The sequence below is a fragment of the Epinephelus fuscoguttatus genome, linkage group LG8, assembly GCF_011397635.1.
Source record: "Epinephelus fuscoguttatus linkage group LG8, E.fuscoguttatus.final_Chr_v1".
NCBI classification, from domain to species: Eukaryota; Metazoa; Chordata; class Actinopteri; order Perciformes; family Serranidae; genus Epinephelus; species Epinephelus fuscoguttatus.
Window position 1 is genome coordinate 30901174 of NC_064759.1, and position 18318 is coordinate 30919491.

At 44.9% G+C, this 18318-nt stretch overlaps 2 protein-coding genes across 9 annotated transcripts in view; one reads left to right on the forward strand and one right to left on the reverse strand.

The window, feature by feature from the left end:
* The first annotated feature begins 2636 nt into the window (after positions 1–2636).
* LOC125893282 (zymogen granule membrane protein 16-like) overlaps positions 2637–18318 on the forward strand; it is a 32337-nt gene continuing 16655 nt past the window's right edge. Inside the window, exons 1-6 of one of the 3 annotated variants that reach the window (XM_049583853.1) lie at positions 2637–2710; positions 3001–3079; positions 3245–3371; positions 3874–3973; positions 4277–4366; positions 4454–4754. In XM_049583853.1, coding sequence (XP_049439810.1) covers positions 3031–3079; positions 3245–3371; positions 3874–3973; positions 4277–4366; positions 4454–4597 — 510 coding nt within the window. In that variant the 5' untranslated portion in view covers positions 2637–2710; positions 3001–3030 and the 3' untranslated portion in view covers positions 4598–4754. Of the gene's footprint in view, positions 2711–3000; positions 3080–3244; positions 3372–3873; positions 3974–4276; positions 4367–4453; positions 4755–18318 lie in introns of those variants that run through there. The other 2 variants (XM_049583856.1, XM_049583855.1) reach the window with 2 other exon arrangements.
* Positions 4733–18318, reverse strand: part of cmtm8b (CKLF-like MARVEL transmembrane domain containing 8b) — a 34231-nt gene continuing 20645 nt past the window's right edge. Inside the window, exons 3-5 of one of the 6 annotated variants that reach the window (XM_049583863.1) lie at positions 8294–8413; positions 6380–6434; positions 5565–5637 (exon numbers count right to left, since the gene is read on the reverse strand). In XM_049583863.1, the coding sequence (XP_049439820.1) occupies positions 6414–6434; positions 8294–8413 (141 nt within the window). In that variant the 3' untranslated portion in view covers positions 5565–5637; positions 6380–6413. Of the gene's footprint in view, positions 5638–6379; positions 6435–8293; positions 8414–18318 lie in introns of all 6 variants that reach the window. The other 5 variants (XM_049583858.1, XM_049583862.1, XR_007449853.1 and 2 more) reach the window with 5 other exon arrangements.

Consider the following 18318-nt stretch of genomic DNA (forward strand, 5'->3'; position numbering starts at 1 on the left):
GAAAATGCCCTGTTAATGCCAGAGGTCAGAGGAGAATGGCCTGGTTCAAGATGATAGAAAGGCAACAGTAACTCAAATAACCACTGGTTACAACCAAGGTATGCAGAAGACTGAACAAACAACACGTCAAACCTTGATACAGATGGGCTACAGCAGCAGAAGACCACACTGGGTACCACTCCTGTCCACTAAGAACAGGAAATTGAGGCTGCAATTCACACAGGCTCACCAAAATTGGACAATTGGAAAAACGTTGCCTCGTCTGATGAGTCTAGATTTCTGTTGAGACATTCAGATGGTAGGGTCAGAATTTGGTGTAAACAACATGAAAGCATGGATCCATCCTGCCTTGTATCAGTGGTTCAGGCTGGTGGTGGTGGTGGTGTAATGGTGTGAAGGAGATTTTCTTGGCACACTTTGGGCCCCTTAGTACCAACTGAGCATTGTTTAAACACCACAGCCTACCTGAGTATTGTTGCTGACCGTGTCCATGCCTTTATGACCACAGTGTACCATCTCCCGATGGCTACTTCCAGCAGGATAACGCACCCTGACACAAAGCTCAAATCATCTCAATCTGGTTTCTTGAACATGACAATGAGCTCACTGTACTCCAGTGGCCTCCACATTCACCAGATCTCAATCCAATATAGCACCTTTGGGATGTGGTGGAATGGAAGGTTTGCATCGTGGATGCTGTCATGTCAATATGGACTAAGATCTCTGAGGAATGTTTCCAGCACCTTGTTGAATCTATGCCATGAAGAATTAAGGCAGTTCTGAAGGCGGAAGGGGGGTCCAACCCAGTGCTAGCAAGGTGTACCTAATAAAGTGGCAAGTGATGTGTATATCTTAAGCATCTTTGGCAAAGAAATGTCCTTTATGATGCATACATTTTCATCTTATCTTATCCTGGAAAAACTACTGTTGGTGGTGATGTCCAATATCTGTTTTATACTATTCATCTACTCATGAGATATAAACAGCATCAATACAGCAACTTATCAAGATATGTTGTATTATACAGCATCATTCATTCTATAAAAAAGCAACTGCTGCCACAGTTGTTGCTTGTGGATTTGTTTTATTATTTTATTATTATTATTATTATTGTTGTTATATGTGTCTTTTTTATGTACAAACACATGACCAAATCTGAAAGCAGGAAGTTTTTTGATGAGAAGTGTGTGACATTGTCCAAGAATGCTAAAAGAGGTCAGTCCAGTAGAACCAGTTGAAACAATGGTGTGGAACTTTTTGTTCATGGAAGGATGCCATGTGTTCGGGGAAGTCAGACAGATGATTTTAATCAATTCTTTTACCGGAACAAGTTTGCTGTTGTTGTTGTTGCTTGAGTGAATTCTGTTATTTGCTAATTAATCCCTGTTTTGACAAACAAATTCAAATTAATAAAAGATATTCAAATATATTTAAATTACATAATATGAAGGGTTTTGTCATACATACAAGTGACACATTTTAAAAAAATCTTCCTGACAGAAACTTTCTATATATTTTCTCAAAACACAAGAGGCCATTGCACAGGACATTTTGACATTTTAACCGTTACACTTGTTTTTCATTGGCTTTGAATGTATTGGAGAAAAACTGGTGATGAAACTATAAAGTCAGGTTTGTCTTCTCTGACACAACAAAGGTTTGGATGGGGAGCTGAATATTTGTAGTTAATCCAAAAATAATAGGTAAGCAGAACTGTGATGAACAAAAGGCCATCCTTAATTCTGTTGTATTTATTTCTTTTTTGTTTGTTTGTTTGTTTGTTATCATAAAAGTCTATTTTCACAGGAAATTGGGACATGTAAGTCAGCATCCATAAAAATTGTGTTGTTGTCCCTGAGCTTTCGATGGTAAATGGACTTGCAGTTGTATAGCACCTTCCTCGCCTTCTGCCCAATCAAAGCACTTTCAAACTACAGAACCATATTCACTCATTCACATGCACTCCTGGGGGCCACCTGCTCACCTAAACAATCACATGCACCCACACACCAATGGCACAGCCTTCAGGGGCAATTTGGGGTCCAGTATCTTGCCCAAATATACTTCGACATGCAGACTGGAGGAGCCAGCATTCAAACCACCAGTCTTCCAATAAGAGGTCAGCCTGCCCTACCTCCTGAGCCACAGCCACATGATCTTTATGCACAGGTCAAGGTCAAGAATTAACATCGACATCTACATCTGTTGAAAATCCAAATTTTCGTGAAAACTGGGTAAACTCTCTTTAAAGGTCAAGAATGAGCTTTGAAATTCAAATCAATCAGGGCTAATGTAACACCAGTTTAAGGAGCAAAGTTAGTAAGAATTTTACTGGTTTTGACGTAAGGAGGTAGTTAATGATGAGATGCAGATTAAAGGGAGATGGAGTTTACGACCTATTAGGTTCAGTCAAGTTCAAGTGACTACCTTTCCCTTATGTGGTGAAAGCTATATGTTGCCAAACCTAATGATGTACTTGAAAACATTTCTGTCTTCCTGGATCAATTTCAAACTCTTAGAATAATACGCCTCTTATTGTTCAGTCAGCAGAGGCTGTCAAGTAGGAATGTAAGGGTGTGTGTGTGATGGTGAGGGAGGGAGGGAGGGAGGGAGGGAGGGAGGAGGGTATAGATTTATAAGTGCCAGAGTGACAGTGGCATCTCATCCTTGGCTCAGGACTCCAGCTGGTTTCAGGATATCTATACTGCAGGTGAGTCTGAGCATCTGTATTTGAAGGTTTTAACTATGTGGGATGTCGCTCCTTTTGTAATGGGCCAACTTGATTGGGATCTTACTGTGGCAATGGGCACTGATTAAATTCTGATGATTGTAATATTATTTATTTACTGGCCTTAGGCCGTCCACAGATTGTTGGATTGTGGACTTACAGCTTAATAAAACAAAATGCCAGATTGGTGTTATGTGTAAAGAAATGTGTATAGCTGTTGATAATCATATGATGATAATGATGATGATTGTTGAACTGGTTTCTGTTTCCAGTGTTGTCTCTGGACACCCTCACACACCAGAATGTTTTCCCTCCTGTTCTTTGCTGTGCTCTGCGCCAGCTGCCTGGCTGGTAAGATTTCCATCTGTTGAGTCTTTCTATAGCAATGTTATACTTTTTTCTACAAACATGTGGCATCTAATAAGATCTGTGTGTATAAATTGTTAAGTCAAGCTGAGTCAAGAAGCAGTAGCTTCCTCTTGCCCATCACATAATGACTTTGTTTCACCTCTCCAGCTCCCGATGAGCACTACTCCTTCTCCCCTCCTGTTGGACCTGGGGGTGGCACTTCCTTCTCCACAGCAGGAGACGGAGGGATCAGGGGGATTAGGGTCTGGGAGTCTATCAACGCTTACATCACAGGGTCAGTCTGTCCTCCTACAGGGTGGTTGGAGCATTTGATAAATATGCTATTTTATGCTATTTTATGTTTGCTACATTATCTAATGTGTAATTTGGGGAATGCTGTGAAAATGATTCATTAACAAGTTTATAATGCAGCACCGATTTGACCTCTTTATGCACCTTAAACTACTTTGTGTTGTAACAATTGAATGTTGTTATGTCATATTGACTTGTTAGTGGTGAAGGTGTTGGGATTTTCAAAGAGAGGGCCCATTTAAAGTTTTAATGAAGTTGGGAGGGACTTGCTTTTTCAAAAAAGTGAACCGTAAGATTCAGCCACCCTTCATGCCTCAATAATTTGCTTCCAGCACATTTGCTCTATTGTCTAGCCTATTTGTTCTTACACATGCAATAATCTATTACGACAACTCTTTTATTAAGTGTCCTCACATCTTCTTCACATCAGTACCATTTTTGGTGTTCAACAGTGTGTTTCCTCTCTCCTGTGTCTGTCCCTGCAGTCTCCAGGTGCGCAATGGCTTCTCCTGGTCCAACGTTATTGGTCGCACACTTGGAGATGCACAGGAGCTGGAACTATGTGATGATGAGTACATTATTCAGGTCAGTGTGTGTGTGTGTGTGTGTGTGTGTGTGTGTGTATGTATTTGAAACATTCTGATAAGACAGTGTGACTTATTATTTGTTGACATTTATAAAATAATAATATCAATAGTATAAATCTATTTTATTATACAGGTCCAGGAAATTATAGTAGCAGCAACATTTTTCTTTAAACTGAATAGTGTACTGTGATTCATATTATACTATATTCATCATTATATGAAAAATACAAAATGTGTGTACTAATCGAGGACTAACCACATGAACCAAGTGTGTTAATGTCCTCTCTCTGTCATGTTTCAGATCTCTGGCAAATACAGCACCTCCTATATCTATCAGCTGATCTTTGTGACCAGTACAGGGAGATCTCTGATAGTTGGCCAGCCCACACATGTAATTATCTTCAACTTTTCCTTTTTGTTACAATTATCAATACTATTACTCATGGTCATGTGTTGACCTGTTGATGCTTTGTTACAGACCTCTTTCAACTTCTACCCGATCCACTGTGGTTGCGAGCTAAAAATGCTGAGTGGTCGCTATACCACCTCAGGGATCAAGTCTTTGGGAGCTCACTGGGGAAGTCGGATGATATCAACCAACACTTCAGTCCACGACTACTGAGTACTAACAACAGTCTTAACAGGGAATAATCAACCTATCTTTTTCCATTAAGAAAGTATTTAGTCTTTGTGCACTGGGTAATATTTTAACACTTTTTGTATGAATACTTCTGGAAAATAATGTCTTTGTTCATTTAAAAAAAAAAAAACAGAATGAAGGGTGACTGTGAACGATTAACTCAGTTTGTGACCCCATGTGGGGAAGTTATCTACTAAACATGTACTTTATAGACAAGACAATATTTTTTCATCAAATGAAGGGGCTCTGAGTAAAAGCATTTTGCATTCTCATGAAAGACAGACTGCAGTGATTTATTGCACTTTATCAATACCTCATGTATTTTGAGGAATGCTCAGGATATTAAGAGATTATATATGTGGTTTTTATTTCTGCATATTTAAATGGTTGGAGAAATGTTCAGTCTGATCAATATTTAATTCTGTTGCATGCAATATGCTGTTGTATTTTTTTAAAGGTATGATATTTTTTTCCTCTTGTGACTTTGTGGCTGTTATGCAAAATTAATAAAACAACTAAATCAAAGCAACTTGATTTTATGTAATGATAATGAAGAAAAACTTTTGTGCAGGATCGTCCACAACTTCCTGCTTTTTCATGTGTGTGACACTGCAGTAACCTCAAACATACAACGGCAAACATAGGAAAATTTTATTTTTTGTCATTGCACAATTTAACTCAGATTCCACTGTTTTGAGAGCGCCTTGTCTTAATGAGCTCATGTTTTGTTTAGTTACAGAGTCCATAAAAATGTGTTGAGAGCAAAAGTTTTTCCCTCTGCCTCAGTGTCTTCCTGCTAAACATAAGTAACGCAGCAAAGATACTCTGCTATGAACATATTTACAGTTTCTACACAAGTTTTCGTTTGACTTGTCCTGCTCTGAAGTCAAATTTCCAGTCTGATCTCTGTTGCCTTCAAACAGCAGGAAACGAGACTACTGTCCTTCTTCTGTGGTTTTCCAGGCACAGTAGCTCAGGTAACTGCTTCCTGCGTAGCACAGTGTGGTCAGAAATGCAAAGAACTGCAATGCGTGAAAAGTGTGGAAAAGATGAGGAGAAAAAGAACACGGGAAAAGAGAGATGGACGAGAAGACAATGAGAAGGAGTACATTTATTCATTTAATATTGAAAGATCATAATTCACAACTATTCTGTTCTCATCTGACTCATCTGGGTTTTTGTACTTTACTGAAAGTCCTTCAGTCTCATGGAACAAACTGTAAAACTGAAACAGAACAACAAAGCAGAAATATTACATTTAAAACATTGAATGTAGCCTTGTGTACATTATTCTATACAATATTTCAAATAAATCAAATTAAACAAAGCAAATACATACAGTAGCCTAAACCACTGTAGCCTAGCTGTGGTGTTAGCCATTTAGTCTGTTAGCTCTTTACTAGCTTAATTAAACCATCCAACATTTCTCCATAAAACAACCAAAAATAGAATGAATTTGATGCTAAACAATTCAACACTTAAAATACAAACAAAATATAACTGCTCGGCAGCTCTCACAGACATATGCAATCCATATCCACCAAGGACAGAGAAGTGATGAACTGCATGCTTGATCCACCATTCAACCAATCTGGAAATCCATCGGTAAAAAAAAAAAATAATTTCTTCCTTTACTTTTGCAGAATCTGTCTTAAGAGATTACCATTCAATATAACTGCTATTTCAGCATGTCCACAAGGGGGCACTAAATCATCCTACATGAGACCAGCACAACAACTGAAAACTCTCTCATTATCTACTCACAACAAGTCAGTGCACTGGTAAACTGTTGAAGCTGTCACATGAGGCATCTTGGGAACTATGTGTCAAACAGTAATTGATTCAATTGATGTAATTCATTTATCTATGGAGGACACACCATACACTGTAATGCACCAGCCGCTAATTTAATGACATTTCTATTTTACTTACTCTACCCATTTACACAGAACAGTTTCAGCCATGACGTGACCAAGCCATGTGAAACACACATTGCTTGTCAATATCATCATATAATTCAGTATTTTTTACTATCTGTAATATTAATTCTATCATGACAGTCCCACAGCAATCCCTGGCATCATGCTAGGATACATACAAGTGATTCAAGTGAGTTCCACGCTGTGAGGTCTTGATATTTTAAACTCGGATAAAAGAGAGCACTGTTTGCTCTGTATCAGCAGATACACTGACTTGATTAATCAGAATCAGTTTTAGGAATGAAAAAGTTGGATATTATAGTTTATATTTAAGGGATTGTACAAAGGCTGTTTCAAAATGATCCCCATGCTTATAGGAATATAGTTCTGGTGGAGCAATACTATGATAATTATAGCTGCTGCGCAGCGATGGGTTGGGTCCAGGCATTTTTAGGCAATTCTGAGCAACAAGCAGAAGGATTGGAAGACATTTAGGAATTTAGCAACACAATCTGCCTTTTGCATCAGCTGAGGCTTGAACTCACAACCTCAGAGACTAAGAATCAATTTCTATCTCACTGACCTAATTAGTCAGTGACAATTCATGTGTAGCTTCACAAACTTACTAAGCCAGACGTGCAGATTTAGCAGCCGTCCATGCATGGAAAAGCAGATTTCAAACCACTGTAAAAAATTCAGTTATCGAAACAAAAATCTGAAAATACACATATTGCATCTAGACAGCATGGAGATGTTGGTAATTTTTTTGCAACAATGATTGATTTGCTCCATAAGTGAAAAACTGATGTTTAAATTTGCCATTTTTACATTGTCTCCAATTGTTCACATTAGAGCAAAATTCAAAATGCTGTCAAAAATTCAGTTTTTGAGATAAAATTCTGAAATTTGCCACATATCATCTACCATGTTGTCATCTTTTCCATGAACATTGAAGATTTATTTAGCAAGAATTTGCATGTATATGTTTACAGTACCGTTTACAGTCAAACATTTTGATGCACTGTAGGCTCAATTTTTGATAAATCAAAAATCTGAGTAGTGTAGTTTTTGTAGGACAGTCTGAAGATGCTCTGTAGCAAGTTTGCTGTCAACTGAGCAAAAATTGTGGGATTGTGGGCTTTTCAAAGTTTTGAACTTTAGACGCTTGCTGTAGCGTCACCATCAGGACTATTGGCTTGACTTTACAGCTGAGGATATCTGGCATGGGACTGGACCTTTGTGCAAAGTTTGGTGAGTTTTCACCCATGGGAAGTGTGATTTCCTCGGAAGAAGAAAGAAGAAAGAAGAAGAATACGTAGGATTACAATAGTGTCCTGGCAGCTTGGCTGCCCGGACCGTAATAATAAAAATACTAATATAGCTACAAATATATATCAGCTTTGAAAACCATCATGTGTATCTGTACAAATCTGTAGAATGTGGTCTTCTCAGGTCATTATTACCAAAAAACAATAGCGAGGACATGACCTTAGTGTCCAGGCTGAAGACAGTATCTACATTTGCACAGTGCAGTCGCTTGCTTGCAAAAATCCTACATTACCCTGCACATGTGGTTGTTGTTTATTCCTCAGTTAATTTGAAAACTTCTGTTGTTTTCTGACACTTGTCTAGTTGTGTGTAATGTGGACATAAGAATTCCAGTGATGTTTTTGATATACATTCATATGTGTGCTAGAAAAAACTTTCTTTTTGGATGAACTTTCCTCTCAACAGATCATACTGTGTAAAGTACTCTTACTGCAGATGCTGCCCAGCAGTTGTAGTTGTGTCGTCCCCGAATGGCCTGGTTGACTGAGAAAGCATCTGCTACTGCTGTCACCAGATACAGAGCTGCAGCACTGCAGTTCAAACACAGCGACTACAACAAAGAAAAACACAGTGAAACAGATAAATAGACGAAGCAGGGAAACCGTTATGTTAAACCAATCCGGCCCTCTAGATGACTTTGGATACCTAATGTCGATGCGCGTGTGAAGTCCAAGAGGTTTCAGGAGCAGTTTAAACAGTGAGCAGATAGTTATGACATAACAGTTGATATTTATAGGTTATTTTGCAGTGGTTTCAGTGGTCCAGCCCACTTTAGATCATATTGGGCTGTATGTGGCCTCTGAACTAAAATGAGATTGACACCCTTGTGTTAAACATAAAGCCAAAACAAATGAACCAGACTGCTTGAACATTGTGCGTGTGTGTGTGTGTGTGTGTGTGTGTGTGTGTGTGTGTGTGTGTGTGTGTGTGTTACCAGTGTAGTTGAGGGTACCTGTGGTATCCTGCTGTGGGTTCCAGTGACGTAAATTATAAACAAGCAGACGGTCAGGACCCAGCACAAGATGGCAACAAACATCACCCAGCAGAGAGCAGACACGTCAAAATAGTCTGTACCCCCTACCAGAATCCACACCAGCATGCCGAACACCTGGAGGAGAGGAGAGGAGAGGAGAGGAGAGGTTTTCAAGTCCCTTTATTAAATCATTTCAGCAATGACTGAAAACCATTTAATTTAAATCAAGAAAAATAAAAAAACAAAACCAGAGAAAAACTGCTCCTGAATAAAACAGTCTGCCAGACACAGTAAATGTTAAACAACTACTCAGAAATGATATACCAACTCTCCATTCCCTGTCACAGAGCACAGGACACCCCCAACAGTCCATCTTTCTTTAAAGTCCTGTAAATTGTCCACAGATTGACAGTAACAATATTCCACTCTGAGCCGGGATTTCAAAAGTCCTTCTAAGACCGGCACCGGCTCCACACTGCCGGCACCCTGAGTCCAGTTCCTGCGACTCAGCCAGATAGCCAACTTGGCAGAGCCCAGCAGAAAGTTTATCAAAGTGTGTACCTTTTTGTTTTTAGCACTGTATTTTGGGCCAAAAATGAACAGTGGAAAGGAAAAGGCCTCCCCCAGACCATGCAACCAACTCCTTAAAAGGTCAAAGAGCTGTGACAGCTGAGGACACTCAACAAACAAATGAAAAAGAGTCTCTGTGTGCAAACAGAAACTACGCCCCTCCCCTAGCTCCGGATCAAAGTGTGCTCTGTATCTGTTCGTAGCTATCGCCCCATGTACGACCTTCCACTGGAGGTCAGTTGTACGCTTCTCCAAGGGGATCTTGTACAGGGACCAGCTGCCTTTCGGGGAACTCAGCCCACCTCGACTCCTTCAGCCCTGCCAGAGAGCGCAGGTTCAGAACCTTAACACAGACTTCGTAGACTGCCTTTTTCCCCACCACCTCAAAGCTGTTTAGACGAAGGGTTTGTAAGGAAAGCAGCTGACCCTCACCCTCTTGCCACTCCCCCACAGCTGGGGTTATGGAGAGAGAGGGGAAACTGTACTCACACTCATCATCCCATTGGTCAGACAGAGCACTGTTTTCTACAAACACTCTCAGTGGCTGTGGCAGGGCTGCACAGACTTCCTCCACCACTCTGTTGATGAGCCTGACAGAGCTGATGTTGCTTCTCTCCATCAGGGCTTCCATAGCTGTGGACGTCATCTTCATAAGGTGACCCAATTTGGTGCAGCCAGCTATTCGAAGACTGGCTCTCAGGCTGGCAAACTGCAGTGTACGTGTCTTAATAAAGGTGTTGTAGAACAATGGCTCTTCAAAAAGCCACATGCCCGGGGGCACATTTGTGTCCCGTGCAGTCTTAAAAATCCACCAAGCCTGCAACACAGAGCTGTAAAATGGTGTTACATCTGTAAAGTCCACGGTCTCTTGCTCCAGGAGGAAAAGCTGCTTGTCGTAGCCCAACTGTCGGGTTCTCCTCAGCAGCAGGCGAGCCGCATCACACCAGCTGGGGCAACAGTCATACAGCAGACTGAATGTCAATCAGTCCTTGTCCCCCTTCAGCCACAGGCAGGTAAAGAACAGCTGACTGGATCCAGTGCTTGCCCGACCAGAAGAAGTTGAGGATGTCCTTCTGGATGTCCTCTATCAGACCCCTTGGAGGTGTCAGAGTGACAAGTCTGTGCCACAGAGTCGAGGCAACCAAGTTATTAGCGACCAGAACTCTTCACCTATACGACAGCTGAGGTAGCAACCATTTCCACTTAGATAACCGAGCACACACTTTCTCCTTCACTCCCTCCCAGTTTTTTCTTTGGAACCCTTCAGAGCCCAGAAACACCCCCAAAACTTTTAGTTCCTCTTTTCCCCACCTAAGTCCTCCAGGCAGACTGGGCACTGCCTGATCCCTCCACTGCCCTATGAGCAAGGCCTCGCTCTTAGCCCAGTTCACCCTTGCAGATGAGGCCTTTTCATAGGCACAAAGGGTGTCCTGCAGACATTTAACATCATCCTGGCTGCTTACAAAAACATTAACATCGTGTAGCGATTTCTTTGTATCACCTAGCTAGAGATACAGCGCCCTGGGTTCTTTAACTTAATCATACGTTACTTTGACTTTGGTTACCCTTTAGTATTAAAATAGGTATTAGACTTATGCTAACTAAGAGTATTCAAATGAAAATGGGTACCTTTAAGGCTTTGATTTATTACTGTAAACCCCTGTGTTTTTAATCCCTTCCATTTATTGCTTATTTGTTACCACAACCAATGAGGGGAATGAACTGACTTTATATGAAATGCTCTTATTTATTAACAAAAAGTTTTTAAACAACAAAAAAATTAAAATAAATCACCCTTGTTTCAGTGTTCTTTTATGGCATGAATTATTTTGTACAAAAAGAAAATATAGGCACTAGTCCTTTTTTAGCACAGCAATAAAAATGAAATCACAGATGAGTCTCCTTTGCCCTTGTCGGACAGTATCCTTTAAACCTTACTGATTCACATATTACCCCTTTTAATCACAAAGCTTATGACCATGCCCTCAAAACTCCACGAACTGACCCTTTAACTATAACTGGCAAGGGTACTCCCCTTTGAAAACCCCTTTGAACACTTTGGCGAGAATAAACTACAAGAGATAACAATAACCACAATCTACACAATAATTCAGATATTATTTGTGTGGGCCCACTCACAAAAGTAAACAAAAAGCCGGCAGAAAAAAAACAAATAAACTCGTTGCAGGCCTGAATGAAGTGTCAATGTCAAGGTGTGTTTCACCTCAGCGATGCAACTGTAGGTGTCTCACCCAGGCCGAAGAGTCAGAGGTCTCCTGGCTTTAATGTCCCGTAGTGGTCCGCTCCCGGTCTCATAATGGATTAAAGAAGAAAAGTCCACATCCGTCCTCACAGGCGACGATAAAAGGCTACTCTTAGTCTCCCTCGAAGCCAGAGGTGCAACCGTGCTTTGCCGGTCACACGGTGCGCTATCTGGTGACGATCTAGGCAGGCCTCCAGGTCCGTGCGGGCAGCATTAGCCAAACATTAGCTGTGAGGCTAACAGGCGACTACTCAGTAGAGTAACAGCAAACAAGGCTGAAACTAGCGTTACAATCCACTATACACGTCTAAACAATTTTTAGCCCTATAACACACTTCTTACAAAGGCGTACAGCTACTTCAGTGACGGCACTTATTTACTTCAACTCATGTTCGTAGCGAGCAGCTACAAAAACACACACTCCATCATGAGCCGCTGGCCTGCTCTCTTCTCTCTCGGCCCGAACCTCGCCTATTCGTCCCGCCCCTTAACCAATCATAATGCTAGTAGCAGGATGTCTCTCTTAACTGACCAATCTAAGGCAGATAAAAACCAACACATGGATAGTCTGTCACCCCTCCCGTGGAGGGATGTACAAATTAAACAAACTACAGAAACGTCTCGTTCTTAAAGGGACATGGCCTTTAGAGAAGTTAGATTAAGAAAATGACATAGAATTTTATGCCTATGATTATGCACATAGTAACTCTGGGGCTTTGTTACCCAGGGCTTACAATCGTCTGCATAAGCAGATACAGTGGGCAAGCCACTAGGTACACTTACGGTTCCAGGGAAAGACAGACCAATGAGGAGCTCTCTCAGCCTGCACAGCAAGGGCTCAATGGCTAGGCTATACAGTTGCCCTGAAATAGGGCAACCCTGTCTTATGCCTCGCTGTACAGGAATTGGCTGACTCAGCCCCGCCCCCATCTTCACCATACACTGTGCTCCGCTATACAGTAAACTCACCCAAGACAAAAACCCATCACCAAACCCAAAACCCCTAAGTGCAGCAAAAAGATATGAGTGATCCAACCTATCAAAAGCCTTCTCTTGATCCAGTGACACAATCCCAACATTGACATTATAAATTTTACATAAATCAAGTACATCCCTAATAAGAAAAATATTGTCCATGATTGATCTCTCTGGCACACAGTATGATTGGTCTGTACTTACAATTTTTCCCAGAAAGTCTTTTAGCAGGGAAAGGACTGCCCGCTGGCAAGAAACCAGAAGAGATCCAGTTCTGAAACATTCCTGTACTACCTCGTGTAGGTTGGTGCCAATAATGTCCCAGAACCGCTTATAGAAGTCAGTGGAGAGACCGTCAATCCCTGGTGCCCGTCCAGAAGGCATCTGGTTAATGGCCATTGTCAACTCTTCGAGAGTTAGCCCACAGTCCAGGGCAGCTCTCTCCTCTGAACTGAGCTGAGGAAGGCTCTCCAGAAGCTCTTTGCGGTTCTCAGCGCTACACGGTTCAGCTTTAAATAGGCTGGTGTAAAAGTCAATTGCGTGAGCCCTCATTTCATTCTGATCCGCAGTCAGTCTCCCTCCAGGGAGCTTCAGACAGGCCATCTGCTTGCTCTGCACCGCGTTCCACTCCAAGCTGAAGAAGAAGGAGCTCGGGGCATCCATGTCCTTCAACTGGAGGAAACGTGATCGGACCAAAGCTCCCTTCACCCTCTCTTGCAGAAAAGCGCTCAGTTCCTTCTTCTTCTGCTGCAGCAGGTCACTAGCAGTGGGATCGGAGTCTCTCCTGATCCCCTTCTCGATGGTACTGATGCTGGCTTCAAGGTTTTGTACTGCTGCCTTGATTTCAGCAGTAGAGTGTGACGTGTACTGCTGACTGAACACACGAGTTTGAGCTTTGCCAACCTCCCACCATTGCTTTAAAGAGCTAAAGCTGCTTTTCTTTGTCTGCGTTCTGTGTCTCCAGAAATTCCCAAAGCTCTGACAAAAAGTGCTGTCTTGTAAGAGTTTATTGTTGAAATGCCAATAAGATTTGACCCTCTCACCTGATGAAATTGTCAAATTTATACTGACTAGGTGGTGGTCAGTGAAACCAACCGGGGTTATGGTACTGCTGACTAATCTGGTATTGAGATTTTGTGAGATGTAAAACCTATCTAGTCTGGCTGCACTGACCCTGTTGTTTCTGATCTGTATCCATGTGTACTGACGGGTGTGTGGGTGTTTGAGTCTCCAGGTATCAAACAGATCTAAGTCAGTAATAGTTTGTTTTAAACACTGGGAGGATTGTGGGTGTGGCTCTTCATTGGTTCTGTCCTGAATGAAATCAACTGTACAATTGAAATCACAGCCAAGAATGATATGGTCCTGACTGTAGTTCCTGAGTTCAGACTGTATTTTTGTAAAAAGCCCCACTCTGTCAGAGCCCTGGTTGGGAGCATAAATATTAACAAAACACAATACACAATACACAATACATCATCTCTGCCCTGACAATCAGCAGCCGACCCTTAACCACCTCGCTAACAGAGAGAATGACTGCATTGGCAGTTGCTCTGAAGAGGATGGCTACCCCTGCACTGACACTTGAGCCATGACTTAGGACGTATGGACCCTCCCACCATAAACCCCAGTCGACCTCATCTGCCTGGTCACTATGAGTTTCCTGTAAGAACAGCACATCTATCTTTTTTTGTGAAACAATCTCACTGACTAGGGCTCTTTTATGTTTATCTCTCCCACCATTAATGTTAATAGACCCTATAGTGCTGCTCTGCATATGAGGGTTAAAGAAGAGAGACAGAAAAGAGGAAAGCAGTAAAGAACAATGTATGAAAAAGAACACCAGGTGATACATGATCATCTTACCTAACTTTAATCTTTCTAACAGTTTTGCCTTTAGATACCTTTCTCAGTGTTGTGATATGTTTCCTGAGGCAAAAACGCCCAAGTTGATCACTCTAAATCCGCTAGCAAACTTCCCAAATCTGCGGAGCTCATGCTCTAACAGCTCGTTTGGGATGAAAGGCGGATCACCGGAGACGGTGACCCGCATAGACGGAGCTGACAGCGGCGACACCTGCACGAAGGTGTCCCTAACGAAAACTCTGCTCTCCAATAGGCTGTGAACACACTGCTCCGTTCTCAAAAAAACAACTACAGCTTTGTTCATTCTGGAAGCAAAGCTGATGGTGTCATGCCCTACCTGTTCACCTACAGCCAGCAGAACTTCCTCCACAGTACGAAAGTTACAATGGTAACTATGGTTCTATGAGTCCTGGATGACCGCCAGAGGCGGTGCATAAGCACTGGATAACTCCGCCCGCGCTAGCGCATGTCGAGTACGAATATCAACAATGTCACCTGTGACCCCTGCGTGAACTCCGGGAGGCTATATCTTCCGGTGTCAGCAGGTGATCTGTTCCTAAAATCTGCTCGCGAGCGCGCGAGGATTCAGAGTGACCAGACACTCTGGCGGTCATCCAGGACTCATAGAACCGTAGTTACCATTGTAACTTTCGTTCTATTTCGTCCCTACTGACCCCGCCAGAGGCGGTGCATAAGCACTGGATGACACATACCAACAATGTCACGAAGAATCCCCCAGACCTACCTCACTGATCAGAAGTCCTGTGGCGGAGGACCACGCCCAACGGGTGGGGAGCAGCAACATTGAGGCGATAAAAGCGATGGAACGTGGAAGGTGACGCCCAAGAAGCCGCAGCACAGATGTCTTCTAGTGAAACACCCCTCAGAGCAGCCCAGGACGTGGAGACCCCCCGCGTCGAATGGCACCTGACCCCGGCTGGCAACGGACGGCCAGTGACCCTGTAAGCATAGGAGATGGTATCCACAATCCAATGTGACAGGTGCTGTTTAGAGAGGGCACAACCTCTGTTATGACCCCCATAGCACACAAACAATTGGTCTGTTCGTCGCACAGGCGCAGTGGCATTGAGGTAAGCAGCCAGGGTCCGTACAGGACACAACAACTGTGCTCCACAGTCGGCCGACGGGGGGTCGAACCGAGCCAGATGAATCGGCCGGTTGAGATGGGTGCGTGGCAGCACCTTTGGCAGGAACGCAATGTTCGGCCAGAGAGTCACCCACGAACCATCCGGCCCCCAACGCAGGCAGGACTCACTGACGGAGAGAGCATGCAGCTCCCCAACCCGCTTTGCTGATGTGACAGCAAGGAGAAAGGCTGTCTTCATTGACAACCACTTAAGATCAGCCTGGGCTAAAGGCTCAAAGGGCGAGGAAGACAGGACATCCAGCACCAGGGAGAGATCCCATGGTGAGAACCCTGGGGGCCGCTGGAGTCCGCAGCCTCAGCGCCCCCCTGAGAAAAGAAGACACCAACCGCTGGCACCCCACGGTGGTATTCTCAACCAAAACATGTCGCGATGAAATTGCCGCCACATACACCCTCAAGGTGGAAGGAGTGCGACCATCCTCCAAGAGAGACTGGAGAAACTCCAGAATGGTGGCCACCGTACAAGAGGCAGGATCCTCCCCCCTGCCTGCACACCAGGCAGAGAACCTCCTCCACTTGCACTCATACTGGAGGCGGGTGGATGGTGCACGAGCATGCGAAATGGTGCACCTGACCGACTCAGTGCAAGCAGTCAGGAGCGGGTCGGGCCCTGCAGTGGCCAGACCCAAAGCTGGAGATGGCAGGGGTCGGGGTGCCAAATCCAACCCCCCAGCTGTGACAGGAGATCCGTCCTCTCTGGGAGGCGCCATGGCGAGCCGCAGCAAAGCCTCCGCAGCAGTGGAAACCAAATCCTCCCTGGCCAGAACGAGGCCACCAGGAGGAGACGGTGGCCCTGTTGAAGGACCCGCTGCAGCGTCGGGAGGATCAGAGGCAATGGCGGAAAGGCATACAGGAGGCCGTTGGGCCACTCGTGCCCCAGGGCATCCCGTCCCAGAGGACTGTCCCCCTCTGTCCAGGAGAACCAGAGGGGACAATAAGTTGACTCCCTCAAGGCAAAAAGATCCACCTCCACCCTGCCGAAAATGCCCCAGACCATCCCCACGACCTCCGGATGAAGCCTCCGTTCCCCCGGAGGAGGCTTGTGTCGGGAAAGGAAGTCCACCACCTGATTCTGGTCGCCGGACAGCCACACAGCCCGCAGGCTGGACAGACGGGGAGCGGCCCATGTAAACAGGCGCTGGGACACACTTAACAGTCGCACCAACTTGGTGCCCCCCTGATGGTTGATCTGGGAGACAACAGCCTTGTTGTCTGACTGGATCAGCACATGTTTCCCCTGTAGGTGCGGTAGAAAGTGCCTGAGAGCCAGATGGACGGCCTGCAGTGGCAGTCCCGAAAGGCAAATCGCAGGAAGGGCTGATGATGAGCCGCAATGGGTACATGAAAGTACGCGTCCTTCAGGTCGATGGACGTGAACCACTCGCCTTGCCGGATCACGCGCATCACATCCGCTGAGGTCAACATATGGAACGGTAAAAACTTCAAGTACCTGTTTAAGCCGCGTAGATCCAAGATGGGACGGAGTCCGCCGTCCTTCTTGCCGACAAGGAAGTAGGTCGAGTAGAGTCCCCCGGGTTGAAGGAGGGGGTCTACCGGTGTGATGGTGCCCTTGTCCAGGAGGGTGGACAGCTCCTGGGCTAAGGCTTGGGCCTTGGCCGAGTCATGGATGACCGTCATGGTGACCCGGCCAAAGGCTGGGGGTCGGCGTCGGAACTGCAATTCGTAACCCCGGGTCAGGGTGGCAACTACCCATGAGTCTGGCGAGCAGGCAGCCCAGTGACTGAGCTGCTGCTGGGAAAAGCAGCCGACGACCGGCCCCGTGGCCCTAGCGCCGAGGCCCCCGGCCCCTGGAGGAGCCGGAAGTGCGGTGGTCGGGCTTGGGGTCCTGAGGCTTCCGAGGTGAGCGGCGCAGAGTGGAGCGAAAGTCACCCGCTGACTTCCTCTCGTCCCGCCGGGGAGAATGTCGTGGAGGACCCTGAGGGGCAGATGGAAAACTCCTCGAGCTGCCCCTGGAAACAGGTGCTCTCTTATGGAGGCTCGCAAGCCGCCGCCTGGTGTCGTCGGCCTCAGCGGTGCGGTCCAGTGCATCCAGAGCAGCAGAGCCAAACAGCTCCCCAGGTTCTGCTGGCACCCGGCGAAGGACCCTACGAGTCGCCTCCGTGACTGTGCCAACCAGACATGACGGCAAGTGTGGACAAGCGTCGACATCAGCCGTCCCAGCTCCCTCGTCTGGTAGGCAAAAGCCTGCAGTGACGCATCACACATGTCGCGGACGGAGTCGTCCACCTGTGCCTCCTGCAGGGAGGCTGAGAGGGCAAGGAGTAAGTGGGAGAGGGTGTTCCCCAAGCGGCCAACACGTGCTGCTGTGTTGTAGGCCTTGCAGATGTAATCGTCCATAACCTTACACTGCGCAGAAGGGCACTTAGGGTCGGACTTCATCGCCTGGGAGAGGGTAGCGGAAACACCACCGTCACCAATCACAATTGAATCCTTCACTTTGAATCCCAAACTGCAAAAAATAAACAAAAAACAGCACAGTTATCAGAATTCAACTTCCACTGACCTGCTCACACAGCCGTCAGCAGCTGCAGGCAATGCTGGAAGCGGGGGGCGGGAACGCCGTCATACCAGCAAAGCCACAATACTAGAGCAGGGACAACGACATACATGCAATTGTGC